We start from the raw sequence: 26850 nt of genomic DNA, 5'->3' as shown, positions 1-26850 counted from the left end.
TCCTCTGACACCGCCTGCTATAGAGGTCCTGGATGGCAGAAAGCTTGGCCCCAGTGATGTACTGGGCAGTTCGCACTACCCTCTGTAGTGCCTTGCGGTCGGAGGCCGAGCAGTTGCCATACCAGGCAGTGATGCAACCAGTCAGGATGCTCTTGATGTTGCAGCTGTATAACCTTTTGAGGATCTGAGGACCCATGCCAAATCTTTTCATTCTCCTGAGGAATGGGTTTTGTCGTGCCCGCTTCACGACTGTCATGGTGTGCTTGACCATGTTAGTTTGTTGGTGATGTGGACCTGCTCCACTGCAGCCCCGTCGATGAGAATGGGGGCGTGCTTGGTCCTCTTTTTCCTGTAGTCCACAATCATCTCCTTTGTCTTGATCTGTTTGATATCTTTGCCCGTGAAGAATTACCACTGCAGATGATGCCGAACCTGCTTTCTTCATTATGATCCATTTGTGTGTGTTCTTTGGTCGCAGGAGGGTGACGTGTACTGTATCGACGCCCGTTTCTATGGCAACATCAGCCGGTTCATTAACCACATGTGCGAGCCGAACCTGTTCCCCTGCCGGGTTTTCACGGCACACCAGGACTTGCGCTTCCCACATATCGCGTTCTTCGCCTGCGAGACCATCAAAGCTGGGGAAGAGCTAGGGTAAGGGTCATATTATATGCTTTACTTGACAAAAGGTGATGTTATTACCAGTCTTTGGTAGTTATTACCCTGTATGTATATTTAAGTTTGTCATTCTATGTTTAAGCCTTTCATCAATTCTTAGACAATGCCTTTGTTCTCCCTAAAATCAAGATTAGGTAGCTTGATTCTAGATTCATCTAACTCGCTCTTTTTGACCCAACCCTCCTCTCTCAGGTTTGACTACGGCGACCATTTCTGGGACATCAAGGGGAAGCACTTTAGCTGTGAGTGCGGCTCTCCCAAGTGCAAGTACTCAGCGGCGGTCATTGCCCTGCGCCAGGCAGACAGCTCACCCCAGGACCAGCAGCACAGCACCCTCCCTGATACCAGCTCCTCAACAACCCCCTCCTGAGCCCACTCTCCCAGCCCCACAAATAGGACTTCCAGGCCAGCAGAGACGCGTCTCCAATCCCCCAGGCCATGAGCCGTACATCCCCAGACGCCCCACCTCCACCCCCAGGTGGAACCATCACCACAACGAACCTTCAGGCCCATCTCTGAGATCAACAATCAACCCCACAGAAACCCATCTGCTTAATGTCTCATCCAGCTCTTACATCACATCCTTACCAGCACAAACTCTGAACTTCCACTGAAACTGCCCCTCAGTGCAGGACACATTGGACAGGAAACAATTCTGTATGTTTGATGTGTGTCTGAAGTGCTACAAATAAAAATGTTGGAGAAAAATGGCCTTGCTATGAGCCTGGCTCTTGTTTTGTTGGTTCCAATTGGAATTCTCAAACGTGCTTTGTGCTCCATCCTGGGCAGTTGCCATCTGAGTAATGGTGTTTCCTAACCAGTGGTCTGAATCAAGTTTGTACTAAGCAACAATGTAGATCTATTCGTGAGAAACATTTTCAGTGAGAAAGAAATTTGTAGCATGAGCGCCCATACCCCTCAAATCATACCATAGAAATGAGCAATGTTCATGCACAATTTATAACAGTTGACGTATTTACCTCATATGCTATATTTTGATTGCGAACGGGACAGAGGACTTAAGTCACAAGTGTAGGTTTTTACTGGATTTCTACAGGAAAATAATGGTCAGTGCTAGATATCAATATCAACGATAAATACTTTTTAATTATCACCTTTATATTTCAATAATAGTTTTAAATCGAATTTTCTATACAGAATAACATCAAGCGAGGTGTATTGTATGCAGAACATCAGATATCAGGTTAAGGAAAGAGGAACTATCGATTTAAAGTCAATGAGGACACTGACCAATCATCTCACTGTTCTGTTCTAGAGGGGGCAGAGTGAAGTTGACAATTGTCCAGGAAAGACTCTTGCAATCTGTTTTGACCACACAGTGGCAGATTATTTTCTCAGTTATTTGGCATGAATTCTTTTACAATACAATGGCCCCTTTCTATTAACTATTTGTCTGCTGGAAAGGGTGTATATGAAGGATGGTGTGACATTCAATGGCCCAACTAAGGGTGTCATGATTGAGGATTCTGGTGCACAAGTGTTTAGGTGCGAGTTGTCTAAACTGTACAGTTTTCCATACTGTACCTGCAAAAATTAAAGCAGATGGATTTTTTTTGTTAAATCTGCAAGATTTTTAAGCATGTTTGAGGCTGACTCACTCTTTTGAACATTGAGTCAAAAATATTAATTTGCCACCTCTGGCGCCATTAAATGGGATTTGAATGTTAATGGGGTGAGACTCAAGCAAATGGTGCTGACGAGGTTTTATTTTCCTTTTATTCATTTTGAATTACTCGCCAAGTGAATACGAGTTGTAAAATAAGATAAAGAAGCAAGGTTTTCTTTCTTTTTTTACATTTAAATGTACCTCCAGTTTTCTAACTGTAGTTACTGTAGTAACTCCTGTTAATGTTGTTCCATGATTTCATGTTGATGGAAACCTACACATTATTCCCATGTCTTTAATAAATGTGGTTAGTATGGTTAGTGAATATTGTGCACATTTTCAAATGTATGAAAATAAAAAGGTTATAAAACATGAACAATTATTTGCTTTCTGTTACATTTCTGGACTGAAACATCTGTCTAATTGGTTGTATATTTTTTTCCAATAAATGTACTACTAATGGATATGGCTGGCAGGTTTTATTTACAGAACAAAATGAGGAAGCGCACCAGACAGTGGATGAGGGGATCTGGAGGAGAAGATGGGGATAGATCAGCCACATCCTCCAAAATCCCCCCTCCAACATCACCAGGCTAACACTATCCTGGAATGCACAAGGGAAAAGGGGGCGCCCAGAAACACCTGGAGGCGGGAGCTTGAGGCAGATACAAGGGAAAGGGGGCAGATGGAGGCGGGAGCTTGAGGGAAAAGGGGGCGCCCAGAAACACCTGGAGCGGGAGCAGATACAAGAAAGGCAGATGGACAGCTTGGGCAGATACAAGGGAAAAGGGGGCGCCCAGAAACACCTGGAGGCGGGAGCTTGAGGCAGATACAAGGGAAAAGGGGGCGCCCAGAAACACCTGGAGGCGGGAGCTTGAGGCAGATACAAGGGAAAAGGGGGCGCCCAGAAACACCTGGAGGCGGGAGCTTGAGGCAGATACAAGGGAAAAGGGGGCGCCCAGAAACACCTGGATGGAGCTTGAGGGAGCTTGGGAAAAGGGGCAGAAACACCTGGAGGCGGGAGCAAGATACAAGGAAAAGGGGCGCCCAGAAACACCTGGAGGCGGGAGCTTGAGGCAGATACAAGGGAAAAGGGGGCGCCCAGAAACACCTGGAGGCGGGAGCTTGAGGCAGATACAAGGGAAACCGGGATGGAATGCGCTGGGGAAGACCAATTTGTAATGGCCTATGCTCCCAGAGGAGCGATGGGCTTATGTAAAATAGGTGTTTTGTATTTAGTGAGTTTTCATAAGAATTTCAGTGGTTCCTTATGTCCTCTGGCAATAGAGCCCCACAGTGGACGTCATAAAACCTAGTGGTCATTTTATTCATGTTTACCAGAGAGGATTTTAGAACTTCTTCAAACAAGATCTGTAGGATTTCCCTAGTGTGACGTTTCGATAACCGTGTACATCTTTCGGAAAAGGTGACTTTTATCAATCTCTGATTTGAAAATGCTAATTAGCGTCAAAGTGGACATCATGCAAGACTACAAATCCTTGCAAGCTCCTGCACGTCATCACGAGCACACCTTTGCTGACAGCTAGCTAGCTAGCTTGATCCAAAACGAAATATATTGTTTTTTTATATATTGTTCCTTATTTTATTTAACTAATATTTGTCTTATGCATTTGGTCTTGTCTCGTACAGAATACTATCCTAGTAGCAGTCAGATATGTACAAGGTGCCATGACCACTAGACTAGATGATTATTAGCAACATACCCTCATTCAGTGTGTAAAATCGGGGGGCCTGTTTTCCGGACCTCTGGCAGTCTATGGGGGTACCACAGGGTTCAATTCTCGGGCCGACTCTTTTCTCTGTATATATCAACGATGTCGCTCCTGCTGCGGGTGATTGCCTGATCCACCTCTACGCAGACGACACCATTCTGTATACATCTGGCCCTTCTTTGGACACTGTGTTAACTAACCTCCAAATGAGCTTCAATGCCATACAACACATTTCCCTCAATAACTTTAAACATCAGCTATTTGAGCAGCTAACCGATCGCTACAGCTGTACATAGTCCATCTGTAAATAGCCCACCCAATCTACCTACCTAATCCCCATATTGTTTTTATTTACTTTGCTGCTCTTGTGCACACCAGTATCACTACTTACACACCATCATCTGCTCATCATCATCTGCTCATCTATCACTCCAGTGTTAATCTTCTGAATTGTAATTACTTTGCTACTATGGCCTATTTATTGCCATTCCTCCTCATGCCATTTGCACACACTGTATATAGACTTTCTTTTTTTTCTGTTGTGTTGACTGTACGTTTGTTTATTCCGTGTCACACTGTGTTGTTGTTTCTGTCGCACTGCTTTGCTTTATCTTGGCCAGGTCGCAGTTGTAAATGAGAACTTGTTCTCCACTAGCGTACCTGGTTAAATAAAGGTGTTCTCCACTAGCGTACCTGGTTAAATAAAGGTGTTCTCCACTAGCGTACCTGGTTAAATAAAGGTGTTCTCCACTAGCTTACCTGGTTAAATAAAGGTGTTCTCCACTAGCCTACCTGGTTAAATAAAGGTGTTCTCCACTAGCGTACCTGGTTAAATAAAGGTGTTCTCCACTAGCTTACCTGGTTAAATAAAGGTGTTCTCCACTAGCTTACCTGGTTAAATAAAGGTGTTCTCCACTAGCTTACCTGGTTAAATAAAGGTGTTCTCCACTAGCGGTTAAATAAAGGTGTTCCTGGTTAAATAAAGGTGTTCTCCACTAGCGTACCTGGTTAAATAAAGGTGTTCTCCACTAGCGTACCTGGTTAAATAAAGGTGTTCTCAACTGGCCTACCTGGTTAAATAAAGGTGTTCTCCACTAGCGTACCTGGTTAAATAAAGGTGTTCTCAACTGGCCTACCTGGTTAAATAAAGGTGTTCTCAACTGGCCTACCTGGTTAAATAAAGGTGTTCTCAACTGGCCTACCTGGTTAAATAAAGGTGTTCTCCACTAGCGTACTAAATAAAGCGTACCTGGTTAAATAAAGGTGTTCTCCACTAGCGTTAAATAAAGGTGTTCCTGGTTAAATAAAGGTGTTCTCAACTGGCCTACCTGGTTAAATAAAGGTGTTCTCAACTGGCCTACCTGGTTAAATAAAGGTGTTCTCAACTGGCCTACCTGGTTAAATAAAGGTGTTCTCAACTTAAATAAAGGTGTTCCTACGTGGTTAAATAAAGGTGTTCTCAACTGGCCTACCTGGTTAAATAAAGGTGTTCTCAACTGGCCTACCTGGTTAAATAAAGGTGTTCTCAACTGGCCTACCTGGTTAAATAAAGGTGTTCTCCACTAGCGTACCTGGTTAAATAAAGGTGTTCTCCACTAGCGTACCTGGTTAAATAAAGGTGTTCTCCACTAGCCTACCTGGTTAAATAAAGGTGTTCTCCACTAGCCTACCTGGTTAAATAAAGGTGTTCTCCACTAGCCTACCTGGTTAAATAAAGGTGTTCTCCACTAGCCTACCTGGTTAAATAAAGGTGTTCTCCACTAGCCTACCTGGTTAAATAAAGGTGTTCTCCACTAGCGTACCTGGTTAAATAAAGGTGTTCTCCACTAGCCTACCTAGTTAAATAAAGGTGTTCTCCACTAGCTCCACTACCTGGTTAAATAAAGGTGTTCTCCACTAGCTCTACCTGGTTAAATAAAGGTGTTCTCCACTAGCGTACCTGGTTAAATAAAGGTGTTCTCAACTAGCCTACCTGGTTAAATAAAGGTGTTCTCCACTAGCTAGCTCTAGCCCTGGTTAAATAAGGTGTTCTCCACTAGCGTACCTGGTTAAATAAAGGTGTTCTCCACTAGCTCTACCTGGTTAAATAAAGGTGTTCTCCACTAGCGTACCTGGTTAAATAAAGGTGTTCTCCACTAGCCTACCTGGTTAAATAAAGGTGTTCTCCACTAGCCTACCTGGTTAAATAAAGGTGTTCTCCACCTGGTTAAATAAAGGTGTTCTACTAGCGTACCTGGTTAAATAAAGGTGTTCTCCACTAGCGTACCTCTGGTTAAATAAAGGTGTTCTCCACTAGCCTACCTGGTTAAATAAAGGTGTTCTCCACTAGCGTACCTGGTTAAATAAAGGTGTTCTCCACTAGCGTACCTGGTTAAATAAAGGTGTTCTCCACTAGCGTACCTGGTTAAATAAAGGTGTTCTCCACTAGCGTACCTGGTTAAATAAAGGTGTTCTCCACTAGCGTACCTGGTTAAATAAAGGTGTTCTCCACTAGCCTACCTGGTTAAATAAAGGTGTTCTCAACTAGCCTACCTGGTTAAATAAAGGTGTTCTCCACTAGCGTACCTGGTTAAATAAAGGTGTTCTCCACTAGCCTACCTGGTTAAATAAAGGTGTTCTCCACTAGGTTAAATAAAGGTGTTCGCCTACCTGGTTAAATAAAGGTGTTCTCCACTAGCGTACCTGGTTAAATAAAGGTGTTCTCCACTAGCGTACCTGGTTAAATAAAGGTGTTCTCCACTAGCGTACCTGGTTAAATAAAGGTGTTCTCCACTAGCGTGGTTAAATAAAGGTGTTCCTGGTTAAATAAAGGTGTTCTCCACTAGCGTACCTGGTTAAATAAAGGTGTTCTCCACTAGCCTACCTGGTTAAATAAAGGTGTTCTCAACTAGCCTACCTGGTTAAATAAAGGTGTTCTCCACTAGCCTACCTGGTTAAATAAAGGTGTTCTCCACTAGCGTACCTGGTTAAATAAAGGTGTTCTCCACTAGCGTACCTGGTTAAATAAAGGTGTTCTCCACTAGCCTACCTGGTTAAATAAAGGTGTTCTCCACTAGCGTACCTGGTTAAATAAAGGTGTTCTCCACTAGCCTACCTGGTTAAATAAAGGTGTTCTCCACTAGCGTACCTGGTTAAATAAAGTTGAAATAAATAAAAATACAACTTTTTTATTTTTTTAAATTTTTTTACAAGATCCTCTTCTCCTTCAGCCGGTGGGGGACCATATTTCATCCCTCATCATTTCTGTAACTGCACTACATGACCAAAAGATCCTCTTCTCCTTCAGCCGGTGGGGGACCATATTTCATCCCTCATCATTTCTGTAACTGCACTACATGACCAAAAGATCCTCTTCTCCTTCAGCCGGTGGGGGTTCTCACCATATTTCATCCCTCATCATTTCTGTAACTGCACTACATGACCAAAAGATCCTCTTCTCCTTCAGCCGGTGGGGGACCATATTTCATCCCTCATCATTTCTGTAACTGCACTACATGACCAAAAGATCCTCTTCTCCTTCAGCCGGTGGGGGACCATATTTCATCCCTCATCATTTCTGTAACTGCACTACATGACCAAAAGATCCTCTTCTCCTTCAGCCGGTGGGGGACCATATTTCATCCCTCATCATTTCTGTAACTGCACTACATGACCAAAAGATCCTCTTCTCCTTCAGCCGGTGGGGGACCATATTTCATCCCTCATCATTTCTGTAACTGCACTACATGACCAAAAGATCCTCTTCTCCTTCAGCCGGTGGGGGACCATATTTCATCCCTCATCATTTCTGTAACTGCACTACATGACCAAAAGATCCTCTTCTCCTTCAGCCGGTGGGGGACCATATTTCATCCCTCATCATTTCTGTAACTGCACTACATGACCAAAAGATCCTCTTCTCATCCCTTCAGCCGGTGGGGGACCATATTTCATCCCTCATCATTTCTGTAACTGCACTACATGACCAAAAGATCCTCTTCTCCTTCAGCCGGTGGGGGACCATATTTCATCCCTCATCATTTCTGTAACTGCACTACATGACCAAAAGATCCTCTTCTCCTTCAGCCGGTGGGGGACCATATTTCATCCCTCATCATTTCTGTAACTGCACTACATGACCAAAAGTATGTGGACACCTGCTCGTCAAACATTTCATTCCAAAATCATGTGCATTAATTTGGAATTGGTTCCCTCTTTGCTGCTATAACAGCCTCCACTCTTCTGGGAAGGCTTTCCACTAGATGTTGGAACATTGTTGCGGGGACTTGCTTCCATTCAGCCATGAGCATTAGTGAGGTCGGGCACTGATGTTGGGCGATTAGGCCTGGCTTGCAGTCGGCGTTCCAATTCATCCCAAAGGTGTTCGATGGAGTTGAGGTTGGGCTCTGTGCAGGCTAATCAAGTTCTTCCACACGATCTCGACAAACAATTCTTTATGCATCTCACTTTGTGCACGGAGGCATTGTCATGCTGAAACAGGAAAGGGCCTTTGTCTAGAATGTCATTATATACTGCAGCATTAAGATTTCCCTTCAGGGGAACTAAGGGGCCTAGTTCAAACCATGGAAAAAAAGCCAAACTTTACAGTTGGCACTATGCATTCGAGCAGGTAGCGTTCTCCTGGCATCCGCCAAACCCAGATTCGTCCTTCGGACTGCCAGATGGTGAAGCATTATTCATCACTCCATAGAATGTGTTTCCACTGCTTCGGAGTCCAATGATGGCAAGCTTTACACCACTCCAGAGAATGTGTTTCCACTGCTCCAGAGTCCAATGGTGGCGAGCTTTACACCACTCCAGAGAATGTGTTTCCACTGCTACAGAGTCCAATGGTGGCGAGCTTTACACCACTCCAGCCGATATTTGGCATTGCGCATGGTGATCTCGTGTGCGGCTGCTCGGCCATGGAAACCCATTTCATGAATCTCCCGACGTTGCTTCCAGAGGTAGTTTGGAACTCGGTAGTGAGTGGTGCAACTGAGGACGGCGGTCCCGTTTTGTGAGCTTATGTTGCCTATCACTTCATGTTGTTGCTCCTTGACGTTTCCACATCACAATAACAGCACATACAATGGACCGGAGCAGCTCTAGCAGGGCAGAAATTTGACGAACTGACATGTTGGAAAGGTGGCATCCTATGACGGTACAATGTTGAAAGTCACTGAACTCTTCAGTAAGGCCATTCTATTGCCAATGTTTGTCTATGGAGATTGCATGGCGGTGTGCTCGATTTTATACACCTGTCAGCAACGGGTGTGGCTGAAAATATCCGAATCCACTGATTTGAAGTGGTGTCCACATACTTTTGTATATATAGTGTATATGAACGAAGTAAAATCATTTTCAATTAACGGTGTCAGCATGCAGTGCTGTATTAGAGCAATTCAGAGCTAATTTGTTGACATGTTCTGTTGCAGATTCAAAGCCAGATGAACTTATTGCAGAACGCAGGGTAGCCTAGTGGTTAGAGTGTTGGACTAGTAACCGAAAGGTTGCAAGTTCAAATCCCCGAACTGACAAGGTATAAATCTGTTGTTCTGCCCCTGAACAGGCAGTTAACCCGCTGTCTCACTTGCCTAGTTAAATAAAGTTAAAATAAATAAAAAATCCATAATCATGAATGAATAAGTGTATATAATTGACAAGAATGCACCCATCAATCACGTAAAACACCTGAACTCCCACAATTACATTGTTTTAAAGAGATCAAAATACTAAACAATGCATCCATATTTTTATACATAACATATAAACATCTGACTTTTAAGTGAAGATCAGAGAAAACAACGGGATGTGTAAGGTAGGTTTAATATAAAATACTAGGTCAACAGACTCAAAACAAGGAAGCCATGCTAAAAAGCAGCTATATCAACACCCTTCTTGTCAATTTAGGTCCATGTTGAGGCTGTTAACTGCGAGCATCACATTTACCCCTGCATTCAGTCACCAGAATGAATGAGCAGGAGGACAGCATTACACAGGTGAAAAACACGTGTCAAAAACAGTACACAACAGTTTTAAATGTGCTACTGAGACTCGATTTTTATCCAATCAGGAGAAGAACAAGTGAAAGGAAGCAGTATAGGGAAAATGGGTATAGGTAGGGTGGGTTTATAGAGATAAGATAGAGAATTCCAAAATGTCAGAAGTTGACGTCATTCTGTCTCAGCTGCGGCATTCAAATCGTAGTCATCGTGTGTGGTGAATCACATTACAGACGATGACAGCGTTTCCACACACTGAGCCAAACATAATACAATTTACGAATTGAGAGCAGCATTTTGTTGACAGCATGGTGGTTTACACGGTCTACTGTGTGTGAATGATGGACGATTCTTACCTCAGCTGTAGGCCCATCTGAGTTTGTGTGGTCACTTAGGCACATCCACCGGTACCACTGGAGACTTGGGATGCTCTCAAACTGTTGACAGCATGGCACATCCACCGGTACCACTGGAGACTTGGGATGCTCTCAAACTGTTGACAGCATGACACATCCACCGGTACCACTGGAGACTTGGGATGCTTACTCTCAAACTGTTGACAGCATGGCACATCCACCGGTACCACTGAAGACTTGGGATGCTCTCAAACTGTTGACAGCATGGCACATCCACTGGTACCACTGGAGACTTGGGATGCTTACTCTCAAACTGTTGACAGCATGACACATCCACCGGTACCACTGGAGACTTGGGATGCTCTCAAACTGTTGACAGCATGACACATCCACCGGTACCACTGGAGACTTGGGATGCTCTCAAACTGTTGACAGCATGACACATCCACCGGTACCACTGGAGACTTGGGATGCTCTCAAACTGTTGACAGCATGACACATCCACCGGGACCACTGGAGACTTGGGATGCTCTCAAACTGTTGACAGCATGACACATCCACCGGTACCACTGGAGACTTGGGATGCTCTCAAACTGTTGACAGCATGACACATCCACCGGTACCACTGGAGACTTGGGATGTTCTCAAACTGTTGACAGCATGACACATCCACCGGTACCACTGAAGACTTGGGATGCTCTCAAACTGTTGACAGCATAACACATCCACCGGTACCACTGGAGACTTGGGATGCTTACTCTCAAACTGTTGACAGCATGACACATCCACCGGTACCACTGGAGACTTGGGATGCTCTCAAACTGCAAGAAGCTAACAATCTGTGGCTTCGATTGAATTCAAAGTTGACACATGATGAACTAAGAAACAAAGTACTACACATCAAAGACCACCACTCAGGCTAGTACAATAGCCTACATATGGATAGGAACCTAAAGGCACATACAGTACCAAACAATACTACTCACCTGACAGACGGGGCAGGTGTGGACCCAGTGTGCTGCCTTGGCTTCAGTCTTCTGGAATAGACCATCTGCAATTAAGGGTAAATACAGGCAAATATATTGCTAAAAGTCACCTTGTCGGAGAGAGATTTACACGGGTATCAAAACGTCACGCCAGGGTGAGTCTACACCAAACACAGCCCTTATTTGAAGTGTTTCTTAAAATCCCCAATGTGAAAATGAACTGGTGGAACAGTGATTGGAACCATTTCCCTGTTTGACCGCTAGGTTTTATGGGAAGTTATGACTCATACTGTGGTACTCTATTAACCTCTCTTAAGCTTGGGATGAGTTAGTTTAGCTGGAGGTGTTGGAATCATGCCCTAATATATGGGTGCATTGCCATGCGCTGCTCTTCCAGCGTCTCTGGACTATTATAGCTGAAGACTGAGTAAACATTTTTGTTTATGCATTTTTTTTAATGCCTTAACATCATCCATTTCCCTATGAATCTCCTTACTTCGGCATTTCGTTTCAGATCTCAGCTGTCACTGATTTCCTACCCGTATCAGAGGAAGTAGACAGTTTCCTGAATGATTGATGTGAATGTCATTGCTGTATTTGGATGAAAACCCCATAACCCCATTCTGGTTCTTCTACTGCGATTTATTGAGTCCAGAGAGAAATTGTTTTCCCCCACTCCTTATCTCACCTACCACCAGCGCTTAGCTAAAGCAACTTCAAACCCAGCGTGCCCTCCATGAACCGAGCAGCAGGGTAGTTTGACTGACAGGCTCTGGCCCAAGCTGCTGAGATATTTCAGCGGCTGTGTAGTGGCGTAACTATGGCTGACACCTCCCACACTTCACTCTCCCATAATGAATGCAACCCTTCAGTTTGTTTTACTGACAGGTGGTGGTGCAACATTGAGAGCTGAAAAATGCACATCAGAATGGTTGATCCCATGGAACTCAGTTGTTTATCTCTCCCATATCCCTGTATTCAGAGATTCGGAGATAGGCCTTGTTAGCTGGCTTAGAAAGGCTCTGATGCTTGAACTAAACATTTCCCCCAGAAGAAACCCACCAACGAGAACATGTCAGGAAGTGACTCTGATTGTGCACCAGCAGGCCTTTAGGTCCTTGAAACGAGACGATGATTGCTCCCTTCCTGATTACCGAGAAATAGGGAGAGAAGGCAGAGTTGGTAATTGAATCAGAGGATCATTTTCTCCATCTAAACTGAAGACGTTTGGGCTGATAACAAAGCTCTTAATTAGCAGAACAGGAAACAGCCTTTCCGCTTTCCGTGGGGGCAAAACCTTTTGGTGCCCCCAGTCCTTGTGCCACGTAGAGAAGCCCCTGTAAAGCAGTAGAAGTGAAAATGTGCAATAGTTAGCTGGCTTGCTTTTGTAGCCATTTCATATTTGTTGCTTTAGATACAGACACTATGGTTAGTGAGGGAGTGTTCATGGACAGGAGAGGAACTTCTTCATATGGGCGGAGAGGCGATCCACTGTGCTTTATGGTAGGTGATCAGGATTCTTGAGTTGCAAAGATTTCCTTGAAGTCGCATCAATGATGTGACTTGTTTTATAGTGCTGCCTCCTTTTCTGGCTGCCTTCCTCACACCTTTAACACGGCTCTCCTCCACTTGCTTTTGTGTCACACAATGATTCACTTTTTTTTCCCAACTCTGTTTGCGGTTCCTTCTATGATTTATCATTGAATAAAATGTGGGTTTGTATTGGGCCTCCTCTGATGGGAAGTGGTAGGCTATTCAGCTATTACATTGTGTGCATTCTCAATGAACCACTCAGTTGACCAATACTAGGCTAGCAATAGATCCAATTGAATGTGGTAGACAAGTGGGCATAGTGGATGAGCGTAGCCTTTTATGAGCAGGTCTTGGGCGAGTTTGCTTGGGACTGACTCAAACTAGGAATAGGACAGACCCAGAAAAAAACGGCAACAAGACAAGATGATGCAACAAATATCTGCAGGCCCTATCTAATGAAAGAGAGGAACAAAATAATATACTTTGTCATTTTAGAGTTAGCTATGCTATGAGAGATTTAATAATGTTATATTTGCATAAAACCATAAGGTGACATTATGCTTTCTTTGACTTTGTGAACCCCACAAGCCATGCACCTTGCCACATTCGGGCACGTGGAGGATGCTGACTTTAGGCGCGGAATATAGCTTGTCTCCCGAAAGCATTCGTTGACGACTGGCAGTGATGTGGGAACTCTAAAGAAACGGACAGCATCGACATCGATCCGTCATGGAGAGTGCAGCAGATGAACGGTAGGCCCGACTCAACAGTAGGATGCCGTCCTGCAACTTGACGAGAGAGCAGCTTCAGGAGTGAGTTGTGGCATGCATAACATCATTCGTACACACGCAGCCCTCAATTGCACGCCATGGTCCAAGTCTAAGAGGTCACGTTGATAGTATTGCTCACCTCAGACTAGGCTCGGTCTGACCTGGGGAAGGTAGCCTCTATATCAAAGTGTTGTCAAGAACAACAACGACAAATCACCGTGCGCGGGATATGTTGTTTTTAATATCACGGAAAAGGTTACTCATTCCATTTTCGCTGTTGCAATACATACATACAACCACCAGAGGGATCAGAACCTCACTCAACTGATGTACAGAGAGCTACAACTCTTACACAGAGCGGGAGTTATTACACACTAATACCCACTGGCATTTTGCCAATGCTATTCATATTTAGACGTTTCTTTCCATCAACCTAAGAGCGTCTGTTCTATTTGATTCATTGCAACATTGAGCTTATGCCATATCCAGGCGGCAGGTAGCCTAGCAGTTAGTGTTGGCCCCTTTACCCGAAAGGTTGCTTGTTTGAATCTAAGAGCAGACAAGGTGACGAATTATGTCTGTGCCCTTGAGCAAGGCACTTACAGTGCATTCAGAAAGTATCCCCCTTTCCACATTTTGATACATTGCAGTCTTATTCTAAAAATTGATTAAATCTTTTTTTTCCTCATCAAGCTACACACAAATCCCCCATGGCAAAGCAAAAACAGGTTTTTAGAAATGTTTGCAAATGTATTAAAAATAAAAAACAGAAATACCTTATTTATTCAGGCCCTTTGGTATGAGACTCGAAATTGAGCTCAGGTGCATCTTGTTTCCATTGATCATCCTTGAGATGTTTCTACAACTTGATTGGTGTACACCTGTGGTAAAATACATTAATTGGACACGATTTGGAAAGGCACACACCTGTCTATATAAGGTCCCACAGTTGACAGTGCATGCCAGAGCAAAAACCAAGCCATGAGGACGAAGGAATTGTCCGCAGAGCTCCGAGACAGGATTGTGTCGAGGCACAGATCTTGGGAAGGGTACCAAAAAATGTCTGCAGCATTGAAGGTCCCCAAGAACACCTCCATCATTCTTAAATGGAAGAAGTTTGGAACCACCAAGACTCTTCCTAAACTGGCCGCCCGGCCACACTGAGCAATTGGGGGAGAAGGGCCTTGGTCAGGGAGGTGACTAAGAACCAGATGGTCACTCTGACAGAGCTCCAGAGTTCCTCTGTGGAGATGGGAGAACCTTCCAGAAGGACAACCATCTCTGCAGCACTCTACCAATCAGGCCTTTATGGTAGAGTTTCCAGATGGAAGCCACTCCTAAGTAAAAGGTACATGACAGCCCACTTGGAGTTTGCCAAAAGGCACCTAAAGGACTCTCAGACCATGAGAAACAAGATTCTCTGGTCTGATGAAACCAAGATTGAACTCTTTGGCCTGAATGCCAAGCGACCCTAAGCACACAGCCAAGACAACTCAAGAGTGGCTTCGGGACAAGTCTCTGAATGTCCTTGAATGGCCCAGCCAGAGCCCGGACTTGAACCTGTTCAAACATCTCCGGAGAGACCTGAAAATAGCTCTGCAGCGACACTCCCCATCCTACCTGACAGAGCTTGAGAGGATCTGCAGAGGATGGGAGAAACCAAGAAGCCTTGAGGCTGTAATCTCTGCCAAATGTGCTTCAACAAAGTACCGAGTAAAGGGTCTGAATACTTATGTAAATGTGACATTTCTGTTTTTTATTCATAAGTAATTTGCAAACTTGTGGAAAAAGTCAAGGGGTCTGAATACTTTCAGAAGGCTCTGTAATTTCTCCAGGGTCACTGTTGATAAAGTCAGACCCTGGCCATGACCACACTCTCCGAGGGCGACTAACGGAGACGGGATATGCAAAAAACATATTTCTAATTCAATGCGTATTAATACACACTTGTACATGTGTGAAATAGGACAAGTATAAGCACCCACCAAATTATTATCCTTATAGTTATCTTATAACAGGCCAATTAAACACAAAAGATTTATAGGCTATGAATTCCAGAGGTCTTTAAGGGTGATACCAAGCCTGCACACAGTCACTGCAAAGCCACTCGGAGAGAGATAATCTCCTTAACCAGGGGGCATCCAAGCAGCTCAAACAGTCTTTTGCTCAGGGGGACAGACCGACCATGGCTGCACAGAAAGACCCTCCAGGCCACTGCCATCCCACCCACAGTCCCTAGTTGGGAAACACAGGATGACTTCCCAGGGAATATATTCATTAGCCGGCTGGTGGGGGAGGCTCATAATTCAGTTTGATGTGAGTCAGTGATAAATAGTGAATATATATATAGATGCACTCTGCTCTGACGTGAGCATCAGACGACTCTGCATTTACCATAATTGACACAGAGCCTCTTTGACACTATTTGCGCTGTAGCCTATCAGAGGTGCATGCCCTCTTGTCTATAGCCAGTATAGTTTCATATATTTTACATAGATATTTTTTTTTTACCAGAATAAATTCAAATACATTGCATTCAGTTAGCTTAAAAAAAGATGTACATGATGCAACCAATATCTCAAAGCATGTGATCTTGGTTAACCACTGACTCATGCCTCCTCTTGATTTCAATCAAATCCATTGAATACCGAAGTATCTCGATAGATAATGTGATTTGATGAACAGCTGCCTATAGAATGTGGAGTATTTTTAGTACAAGCTCTAGAACAGTATTCTCTCCCATCTACCAGTGTTAGGAGTTTTGAACTACATCTAGTTCAACTAATTTAACTACATTTTGATGTAGTTTGGTGGTAGTTATTTTTCGGTATCAGACGTGCCTGCCTAATTCTCACTTGAAACGCCGTTTTGTGTTTGATAGGTTAAATTACACATCCTGTTAATGTATGACCCCAGAGTAATCTATTCTTTCAATTTGTAGTGTATGCCATTTTAGATTTACATATGAACATTTTTCACGAAGTACGTTGGATGTAGTGAAGGATAGCTTGGGTGCAGTTGGACTTCCAGTGTTAAGTAATTGGTAGCTTTGTGCGCTGTTTTCAAGGTAACGTTAGCTTCCCCAACACTCCCATCTACATAACCCAATAATGGAACAAACATATCTATGACTTTAGTAGTTTAGCGCGGTTAGCCTTACCACCTCTTAACGTATTATACGTTTAATGTCATGTTTAATCGAATACATTACAATACGGCTATTGCTTGGTGCGTCCTTGCTAAATAATTATTAGAACATGTATCTTATCTGTCACTCGTATCCATCCAGCTCAATCCGAGAAGCGCTCCTGAGCAGGTCGAGTTGCCGATAGGCTCATTTTGGGCACATGCGCTGATCGTTAGGGACCAGTGCCTACTGAATTTGTTACATTTTACACAGCGAGCTATCAGGTGGGAATCGGGAAGACACAATCTCGGATTGGTTTATTGTTTTGTTATTTGAATCGATCATTTACACTGGCAGACGAAACAGAACGATTTTCTGTATTTTCATTTTGGAGACAAACACTACATTTTCTGCGGGTCCTTCAACTGGTGTTTGATTCAACATCGACAAAATGTTGCCAATACTGAAAAAAGACGCGCGTGTTTTTCATTTAGATATTTTTCCTGTCGTGGCTGCATGATCTATTTACGCGCTGCCGGCAGATATGGATGTAAGATGTGGAATTAATCAGATATTTGGAATTAATTGGATCATTTTTTATTCGATAGCTTGATGTGCTTCGTGCACACATTGCGCTTGAATCCAAACTTTGTTTTTTAATTGTCGAATTTCTTTGAGTATTGAGTGAATGGAAAGGACAAAAAGGAAAGGATTTACCCAAAGAAAATAGATTTATTTTCTCAAAACACAACCCACCATATACACAAATGCAAAGCTGTGGTCTGGCTAAGTGTGTTTGTTGTGATGGTTCTCCCCTTCATTTCCACTGACAACAGTTTGGATTTTCATTGTTGGATCTGTGGGTTTCCAGAATGGCTCGCTTCGCAGAAGATCTACCCACCCGCTATGGAGCTGGAGGAGGAGGCAGAGGTGCGCCGGGCGCAGGCAGAGGGGGCGCCCGACCAGGTGGTCCTCCAGGCGGCCAAAGGATGTACAAGCAGTCGATGGCTCAGAGAGCCAGGACAATGGCCATATACAACCCTAACCCAGTCAAACAGAACTGCTTCACTGTCAACCGATCCTTGTTCATCTTTCGAGAGGACAATCTCATTAGGAAGTATGCTAAGCGAATAACCGAATGGCCATATCCTTTCCAAACTCCTCATAGGTAAAACAGCTGTCATCACATTGCATTGATGTTTGTATAACATATCTGTCCTTATTTGACAATCACACTGGTAGATGTTTTATTCAGAAACATGACAAAGGGACTAGAGCATGCCTTGTATTTAAAGATTTGACTGAAAATGATCCCCCCCAAAAAATAAATGGCCCTTGTCACCATTTCAAAGTGCACCTGTCAGTGAACTCAAAAAGTCGATTATTCCATAGGAAGTAGGCCGATGCCTATTCTGGTGGGGATGATTAGCTCATTAACCTTGTGTAACCCCTCGTCCACCTGTCGCGTAGTGTTCCTACTAGTTGGACACGATAAAGGCTTTTCCTCTAATGATAGTGTTTGGATACAGTTCAAATACTTCATGGAAAGATGTCTATAGGTACCATAGAGGCTAAACATTCACGAATTGTGCACGACGGCTTGTCACCCCCCAAAAGGTTTGCTTGTGATCAGCAATCGCCAACGTGTCAACAATCATACTCGCCATATTTAGTTTTCCGTGTCTAAGTGCGAGATTAACGTCTACAATTTGTAGATGTTTCGTTCTTTCTGCTCTTGCTTGCTGGAGTTCGTTTCTAATTCCCCTTCTCTCTCTTTTATTTCTATATAGTCTCGTTTGCACATTGCCCATTTGTGTGTTATAGCAGTGTCGCTTCAACTGTTGCTGTTCAGGTGTGTCCGTTTCCATGGTAAGGTGAGTGCTCAGTGAGTTGGAAAGGAGACCGCAGGCTCCGAGGTTGTAAAACGCCTCGTGTTGATTCGGAGCTGCTCGGGCCCTCTCCATGGTCCTGAACTTGCCCACGCGCACCCCGCCACATCACCCTCAACCACAAATCGCGAGGGCTGGAGAGAGCCGGAGGGCGCATGACAAACGCAAACAGACAGCTGGATCTGTTGCGTAGGCGTCAGTGAGAACAGCACTCTTCCGAAATGCAATCTAATAACAATGGTTGTCAATGTATCTGTGCCCTCAATAAGTTGAAATAAACGCTAAGGCAATGAATAAAGGAATTAAATGAGTAAAGAGGGCAAAACCACAATACGTCCTTGTGGTAAAACAAATTCGCTCAACTAAAGGGCAGATTCCCCACGGACTTTTCCCTATTTGTCCACTCATAGGCGAGGTATTGGCAGTGCAATGCGTTTCTTGGGCTTTTGCGAGGGACAATGTGCGGTGTTCAGCCTTCTGGCACCCCTGAGCAAACGATTCTAAATGGATTGTTCGATGGGGTCAGTAAAACCTCCCCATTCGTCCACGACTGGCTATTCCACAAAGGCCTCCCCAGTGGGGAATGACACGAAAATGCATTGTAGAATGAATAAACCATAAAAAACGGATTGAAATAGTCATCCAACTGGAAAGATGTTGTAAACCAAGTATAGCCGTGGGATTAGAACTACCATCTTGAGTTTCCAACCATGTCTAAGTCACACAGCATTCACAAACATTTCTGTCTATTGGACTCCTGTTCAGGCAATGTCATTAATTGGTTAAATGAATTCAATCAGCCAGTAACTTCCTAAAAGCTGAATATCTCTGTGCTCTGTGGCACCTTAGCTGGGTGGTGGCAGTGGCACAATGTATCCATGCTCATTGTGCCTAAACCCCAAATTCTCACCAGCCTTTTACACAGTCTGGGTATGTGCATGTCTTTTTTCAATCTAAATGATTCTTCAATAATAGATATATGTTTTACCACCATGGGCTAAGACTAAGATACTTACAAGTTGGAGTTAAGTGTTTTTTTATTGTGCATGAAATGCTCTATCATGGCTTGTGTTCCTTAACCTGCACACTCCCTTTGAGTACTTAATCCTGGCCACCATCATCGCCAACTGCATCGTACTGGCCCTGGAGCAGCACCTACCAGCCAGTGACAAGACACCTATGTCAGAACGCCTGGTAAGAGTCTCAACACTCCTCCCTTTGGATGAGAACTAGGGCTACTTCCCAAATGGCACCCTATTGCAGTGGTCAAAAGTAGTGCACTAAACAGGGAAAAGGGTGCCATTTGGAATTTAACCTATTCCTTTCACACTTTCTCTGCCTTTACTTAGTTCTCCGATTAATATACTTATACAGTATTGCCTTCTGTTTGTTTGCTGTAAAAGTGTAGAATGTTACTTTGTTATTTAGGTGATTTTCAAGAGGGAAAGAGTTAGTCAGACAGAGCGAAACAGAGAATTCGCTCAGAGCCGTTGCTCATTTATAGTCTTCCACGAGTAGAGCTCAGTGATGAGGGAGCCCAGTCATCCCTAACTTCCTCCTCCCAGTCAGAGGGCCCTGAGTACCCGACACACAGCCAGGCAGATGGCTACCCGCACCTCCAGTCCATGGGAGAGCAGCACCCCTTCTCATTAGTGCCTTGGATCATGGCGATGTGTGTCTTCCTCTCCTCTCCGCTCTCATTCTGTAAATCAGCCGAGCCTCACACTGAGTGGCTTTGATCCCCCCTTTCCCTCCCCAGGCCCTCTGTTCCCCTGCCTGCTCACACACATATAGCTTAAACCCCTGTTTGAACTCAGCCAGTCGAGTCGAGTCGTTTAACCATTGCTGTTCTCCCTTTAAGCTGCGAAGGATTGAAGCCGGGAGAGGCTGCCGCGCGGCCATGGGAGGATTGTGACACTACTTCTCTAAAATAACATTATATCTTTCAGCATTTTGCACACACAGATGTGGTGTTGACGATGTTGTGACTCCTGGGAGTCTGCTTTAGAATGGAGGAAAATGCATGAAAGGCACTGCCACAACAGCTTGCCGAAATAAGGTTAATGACCCTCAAGTGCAGCCACCTGCTCCTGTTATCTCCATAATTGTGATGCAACATCGTAAACATTTTTTTTAAGTTACTCGACACCTGAGAAAGTGATTAGTGTTAGTATAGAGAGAAAAATTGAGATAACATCTCCCCTCCTTCCACCCGCTTCCTCTCAAAGTAGGAGCATGTAATACAAGCATCCTTGTAATTACAAAAACAATCGGCTATTTATGGTCCAGGATGAATATAGTGATGAATAGACTGTGGTGTGTCAGTTAAATGGAGATCCTGACAATAGAACATCGTCAACAGGCGTTGTTCTTCAGATCCATAGCGGAGCCTTGTGGTCCCATGCGATGTCCCCTCTGCCCCTTTCAGAGCCATGTACTGTAGATGGAGTGTTCATTATTCATGAATATTTTACATCTATACATTATAGATGTTAACACAGTCTACTGTAAAACATCATGCATTTATGGTTGGATCCCCTCCAGCCATCATGTAATGTTTTGTCTGCTATCTGTTTTTATAACAGACAGAGATGCCAAGATGTCAGTCTCAACGCTTGTCATTAGTGTCTTCCCTTACATGAAAGCTCTGAGAGCATCAGTACTCGGTGGTATTGATAGACAGTAGGAAGCCCAGACACGCTTCTCTGGCTGAACAACAAACCAGTTATTTTAAAACACAATTTCCTGTACCATTTCCTGTTACAGTGTCAAATCAAACAGGTATATTATTTGACTTGTTGTTCATTGTTGTTGAGCTAGTGAAAAGGTCACATGCACTTTAACGCTGTTCTCAAGCCTGTCAAACTCGTGAATATTTGCATTGGGAATCCTGGGTTTGTGGTTGGGGTCGTGGAGCTGTGGAAAAAGAGAAAGGGAAAGAAAGAGAGAGAGGGAGGGAGGTTTGTGTAAGTCGTGAGATATCCTCTGCTAGTGCCTGTGTGTGTAGCAGCGCCTCAGGCCTCCACTGACATGTTATTAATGGAAGGGAATGAAAAAGTGTCAAGTCATATGTGCCTGATCCAGCACTGCTTTGAACAAGAGCAAGAGTCATCCTAGCTGCAAATCGTTTTTTTTGCCAGTGAAAATCGTACTTTCAAAAGTTCATATTCTGTTAACTCATATACAAATAATGTTGTTGACTCGTCCTTACTCGTATTTGTGGCCAAAGCATAAATTGGAGGAAAAAAAAAAAACACTTAAAAAAACAGCTCAAACTTGTATCTCAAACAGATCATTTAAAAAATGCTTGCTATTTACTCATAGAACATGACGTCTCCTCCATGAGGAGGATGAGCTGGCCAATCAGCGGCTTACTTGCATGAATATTTTTAATGACCAGTATTCTATTCACACTATTCTGTTGATGGGGTACGCCCACACCATTTCAATACATAAAATGTGCTTTTTATGTTACTTAATTCAATTTTTTTGGAAGGAAAATTATTTCACTCATATCGTGTAAGTAGGTAGGTTATAGGTTATATAGGTTATAGGTTGTAGGTTATAGGTTATAAATCTGGAAACACTGGGCAGTTACTTTAAAGCTCTTCATACCATGAAAATGGTTTGTTCATGTTTTTAATGTTTCGTAAGATGCCTTTTGGAGACCAAAGAGCCTCATCAAATTATAATGCATTTATTCATTTTAATCATACTTATTTGCTATCAATTAGTAAGAGTTGTTAAGAGTAAAATGTAAGCTATTATCTTACGTAAAAAATCATGTCTTATGATGAATACGTAAATCACGCTGATAACAAATGATGTCCAAGATTACTGTTGATCTTCTTGTGTAGGCTGTTTCATGCCCCCCCTTTTCATCCACCAAGAGAGGGTTCTGTTCCTTGACCCATTCTCTGGATGCTGGATAGAAAAGTGAAGGAAACCATCCCCCTTTCTTCTCTTTCAATCTCTTCTCCCTCTCTCTTCTGCCGTGCTTCATTGACCTCTTTCTTACCTCTAACAAAAAGTTGTCTCCCTTGTTCCCTCTCTCTCTCTCTCTGCAGGATGACACAGAGCCCTACTTCATTGGAATATTCTGTTTCGAGGGCGGCATTAAGATCATCGCCTTGGGCTTTGCATTCCACAAAGGCTCGTACCTCCGCAACGGCTGGAACGTAATGGACTTTGTGGTCGTCCTCACTGGGTGAGTTCTCGGCCGGCTGGGTGTGGGTGTGTGTAGATGGGATGGGTGAAGGAAAGACATGTTTTGTTCCTGTGCATGCTTGTGTGTGTCCGTTTTATGGATGCGTATGGGGTGCGTTCCTTATTGCTCCAATTTCCCGGAATTGGCCGTCACAATCCTACAAAGGAGAGCAAAGCGACTTTCAAATAAAAAAAGAAGAATTTTGTTGTACCAATGAATTGTCCAATATTGCTCATTAACTGTGCTTCCTAAATCAGGTATCGCAGTCTTTACATTTTTTTTAAACATTTTGAATATCTGTTGTGGTTCTCCTTTTTCTTTTGCTAAGGCTCCGTGGAGGTAATAGGCTAACTTGGCCAAAGGTGAAAATGAGTACAACTTCAGTGATACAGTACCATTTTTACTGGGTCATTGTTCTACTGTTTTGGATGGATGCTCTAAGTACCATAAGTCTGGGGGCAGCTCTTAGTCTGGCTGGCCTGAGAGAGAGTACCTGGCTAGTATGGAGACTACCAGCCAGACAGAGGGCTCTGGAGAGCAGTAATGGCTCTATCTCTGAGGGCAGCTCTTAGTCTGGCTGGCCTGAGAGAGAGTACCTGGCTAGTATGGAGACTACCAGCCAGACAGAGTGCTCTGCAGAGCAGTAATGGCTCTATCTCTGAGGGCAGCTCTTAGTCTGGCTGGCCTGAGAGAGAGTACCTGGCTAGTATGGAGACTACCAGCCAGACAGAGGGCTCTGGAGAGCAGTAATGGCTCTATCTCTGATTGAGCCACCCCAGACAGGGGTGAGAGGGTAGGACTGGCTATAGGGAGCCGTGGTGTAGAACCAACACCCTGTAATCACCTAGAATCATTGTATCACACTCCACTGCTGTAGGGAGCCAGTGTTGCTCTTAACCTGTGGTAACTGTTCCTTTGCTTTGTAAACTACAAGATATTGTGCCAGCTTGGTGTTACAAGGAGTCTGGATGGGATTTATGGTGTAAATAATGGCCATTCCCGGAAAGTCACTAAACAAATAAATCAAGCTGGATACTGAAGCCGGGAAGGAATGGAGATTAAGATGGGGGAGTGTTGGAGGGAGGCCGTTGATGTGGTCTTCTGCTTGCACCCTCCCCTACACACGCACCTCTCCTAAGTTGTAACATCAGCTGTGTTATCAGTCGCACTACTTTATTTTATTGCAGTATGAAATGTCTTATCTGCGGTGGGCCCTCCAGCTCTGATCTTGCTTCAATTATGATTGATTCCCTTGTTGGTGTTCAGACACTGGCACAGACCAGAGAGGGGAATGGAGAATACTTTTTCTTTTTTTTAAAAAATGTTTTTGTTTATTTCGACAGGGAGTCATGCTGAGACCAATGTCTCTTTTACAGATGAGCCCTCTAATTACAAAAATATGTCAAATACAAATAAGAAATGCTAAACATAAATACAAAACCATAATAAGGTCCTAAATCAGCAGTCTGAATTGCCCTAGAGGCACCAAAATATCCCATTGAAGAGAATTTGGAAGATTATTCCACAAGAGGAAGATACGAGTGGGGAGGAGAACAAAGGGATGAGTGGGATAGAGAGGAGAGGAAGATGTGAGTAAGATCGGGAGGATAGAAGAGGGGAGCGAAGAGGATAAGAGAGGAGGTGAAGATATAAGTGGGATGAGGAGGAGAGGAGAAGAGGGGAGCGAAGAGGAGTTTGATAAGAGAGGAGAGGAGGGTTGTGAGTTGGGGAGGAGAGGGGAGGACAGGAAGGTCCGGTATGAGTGGGCGAGAAGAGTTGATACGAGAGAAGTGGAGTGGGGAAGAGAGGAGAGAGAAGGACCCCAGACAGAGAGAACAGAGAGGCCTGAGGCCTCAGCCCTGAGGCAGAGTGGTTAACTTGGCTTGACACTCATAGTAGCTAAAAACACTCACATACATATTTACAAGCACTGATCACAGGCCAGTTTATACTTTTTCATCCTTTTGGTTAAATTGAGCATTTAAAGAGGGTAAGGGGGAGTAAGTGAGTGATCATAATGAGTGATGAAGAGGTGAAGCTGATGAAAGGATGTAATAGAGGAGGATTGACTACCCTCCCTCAGGTTAGATAGTACAGCTATTACAATCAGACAATTAGACCTCATTGTTGTCATTAAAGCTGTGTTTTGCTAGATACATTTTAGTTCATATGGTCCTATGCAATTACTTAGCATTATTAATTACATTTTCTGTGCTGTATCTCAATATGCAGTTCCCATGGCTGTGCTGGTGTGCAAAATGAAATAGACTTTGTCTAGCAGTTATGTTTGTCCAGTAACGTGCGGTAAGGTCGGTGGCTGGGTAAGCACAGGCTATTATCAAAGCCAGATTTACTCACCAACAAACCTTGTAGAAGCCCAAGTTCACCATACAATAGATAGCTCCAACAACAAGCTCCAACAACAATTTCCACCAAATGACGCTGCTCAACTAAGGTCAGCCATAGACTGATGTAGCATCCACAGTAACAACTGATAGGTGGCACTAAAATACCAATATATGGACACATTTCATCCGAATAATTCACAATACAAACTCCATAGCCTTTCACAATGGATGTACAATTCTTACAATGATCATGGCTATTCAGAACACTAGTGTCTAGTGTGACGTGAAGTAGCTGGCTAGCTAATCAGAAATATAACACAACATCAAGGATACATATAGTTATAGCTAGTGACAGCTTTGTAGTGAAGCAACGTTGTAACGAGGACGTTGGGAAGCAGGTGGTGAGTTCATTAATAGGAAACAAGAAACATGGACCGAAACAAACCAAGAGTAGCGCCTGGACATGAAACACATAACCAATACTGCCTGGGGAATTAAACTAAGGGAGTGACAAGAATAGGGGAGGTAATTAGTGAAGTGATGGAGTCCAGGTGTGCCTCATAATGAGGCGCAGGTGCATGTAACGGTGGTGCCAGGTGTGCGTAATGATGATTGCCAGGACCAGTGGTCAGTACACCTGCGACGTCGAACGACAGAGTGAGGGAGCGGGAGCAGACGTGACAGATGTCTTATATTGAAATGAAACAAATCAATACATGGCTAGCAACAATCAAAGCAAGTAATCCATAGTAGCTATAACACTCGCGTACATGTTTACAACTAAATAGCAAACACAACATAACACTTTATATCTAGCAGCATAAACACTGAGTATACCAAACATTAGGAACACCTTCCAAATATTGAGAAGTGGTATCGTTAAGGGACCATAGCTTCCACCTGGATATCCCTGGTCGGTCCATGGAAAAATGTTTCTGTATTTTAATTGGTTGAAGTTCCAGACAAGAGGACAATCCAGTACTCACTCGGTTCACCTGCCCGACAGCTAGTAGTCAATGAGAGGGTGCCATGGTGGTTGCCTGTACACAGCTTTCCCCCAACAATAGCCACACAACATGCTTAGGCAATATGCATGAGCAAAATAGGAAATTGGCCCGAGAGAAAAAAAGCTACTTCAAGCTAGGCAAAGCAGCTTATGCATATGTTGATCCTGCACATTTAACAATGACTGGAGTCAGATAAGGCCTCTCACGTCCAGGATTTGAATGGCTTTTAATGGATGGAAAGATAGGCATGAGTACCCTGGCGCCTTTCCTAAGGTTTTGATGCAATTATTCAATTATCACAGGGTAAGCACTGCTTCCCTGCCTGCCCTGCCTGCACGTCACATGCTAAGTTGGCGTCACAATAACATACATGCTCATTCTTTCATGTATATTTTAACCATTAAAACAGCATGGAGGAGGACAGAGATTTCAGAATTGTTCACAGTATACGCTGTTCTGGAGTCTCCGTCCTCCTCCGTGCTAGCTTAGCCACCCACATGGCTGTAACCTTTGGGATAGCTCTTGTCAATATAGTCTTCAGCTCCTAATTAAATAGCTAATTCCTAAATGATTGTAGTCCTTGGGGCAGTGGTAGACCTTTTAAT

At 43.7% G+C, this 26850-nt stretch overlaps 2 protein-coding genes across 5 annotated transcripts in view; both read left to right on the top strand.

Annotated features, from left to right (window-relative positions):
* The window catches only part of ehmt1b (euchromatic histone-lysine N-methyltransferase 1b), a 30934-nt gene extending 28165 nt beyond the window's left edge, over positions 1 to 2769 (top strand). For all 4 annotated transcript variants that reach the window (XM_029689193.2, XM_065004678.1, XM_029689192.2 and 1 more), the window contains exons 26-27: positions 479 to 654; positions 871 to 2769. In XM_029689193.2, the coding sequence (XP_029545053.2) occupies positions 479 to 654; positions 871 to 1048 (354 nt within the window). In that variant the 3' untranslated portion in view covers positions 1049 to 2769. The remainder of the gene's footprint in view (positions 1 to 478; positions 655 to 870) is intronic.
* A 10937-nt stretch (positions 2770 to 13706) lies between these two features.
* The window catches only part of cacna1bb (calcium channel, voltage-dependent, N type, alpha 1B subunit, b), a 266657-nt gene continuing 253513 nt past the window's right edge, over positions 13707 to 26850 (top strand). Inside the window, 4 exon segments of the mRNA XM_065004677.1 lie at positions 13707 to 13783; positions 17666 to 17938; positions 19772 to 19877; positions 22751 to 22890. Of these exon segments, the coding sequence (XP_064860749.1) occupies positions 13722 to 13783; positions 17666 to 17938; positions 19772 to 19877; positions 22751 to 22890 (581 nt within the window). The 5' untranslated portion in view covers positions 13707 to 13721.

This window comes from Oncorhynchus nerka, linkage group LG19 (genome assembly GCF_034236695.1).
Source record: "Oncorhynchus nerka isolate Pitt River linkage group LG19, Oner_Uvic_2.0, whole genome shotgun sequence".
Classification (NCBI taxonomy): domain Eukaryota; kingdom Metazoa; phylum Chordata; class Actinopteri; order Salmoniformes; family Salmonidae; genus Oncorhynchus; species Oncorhynchus nerka.
This window is presented reverse-complemented; position numbering and strand designations above follow the sequence as displayed.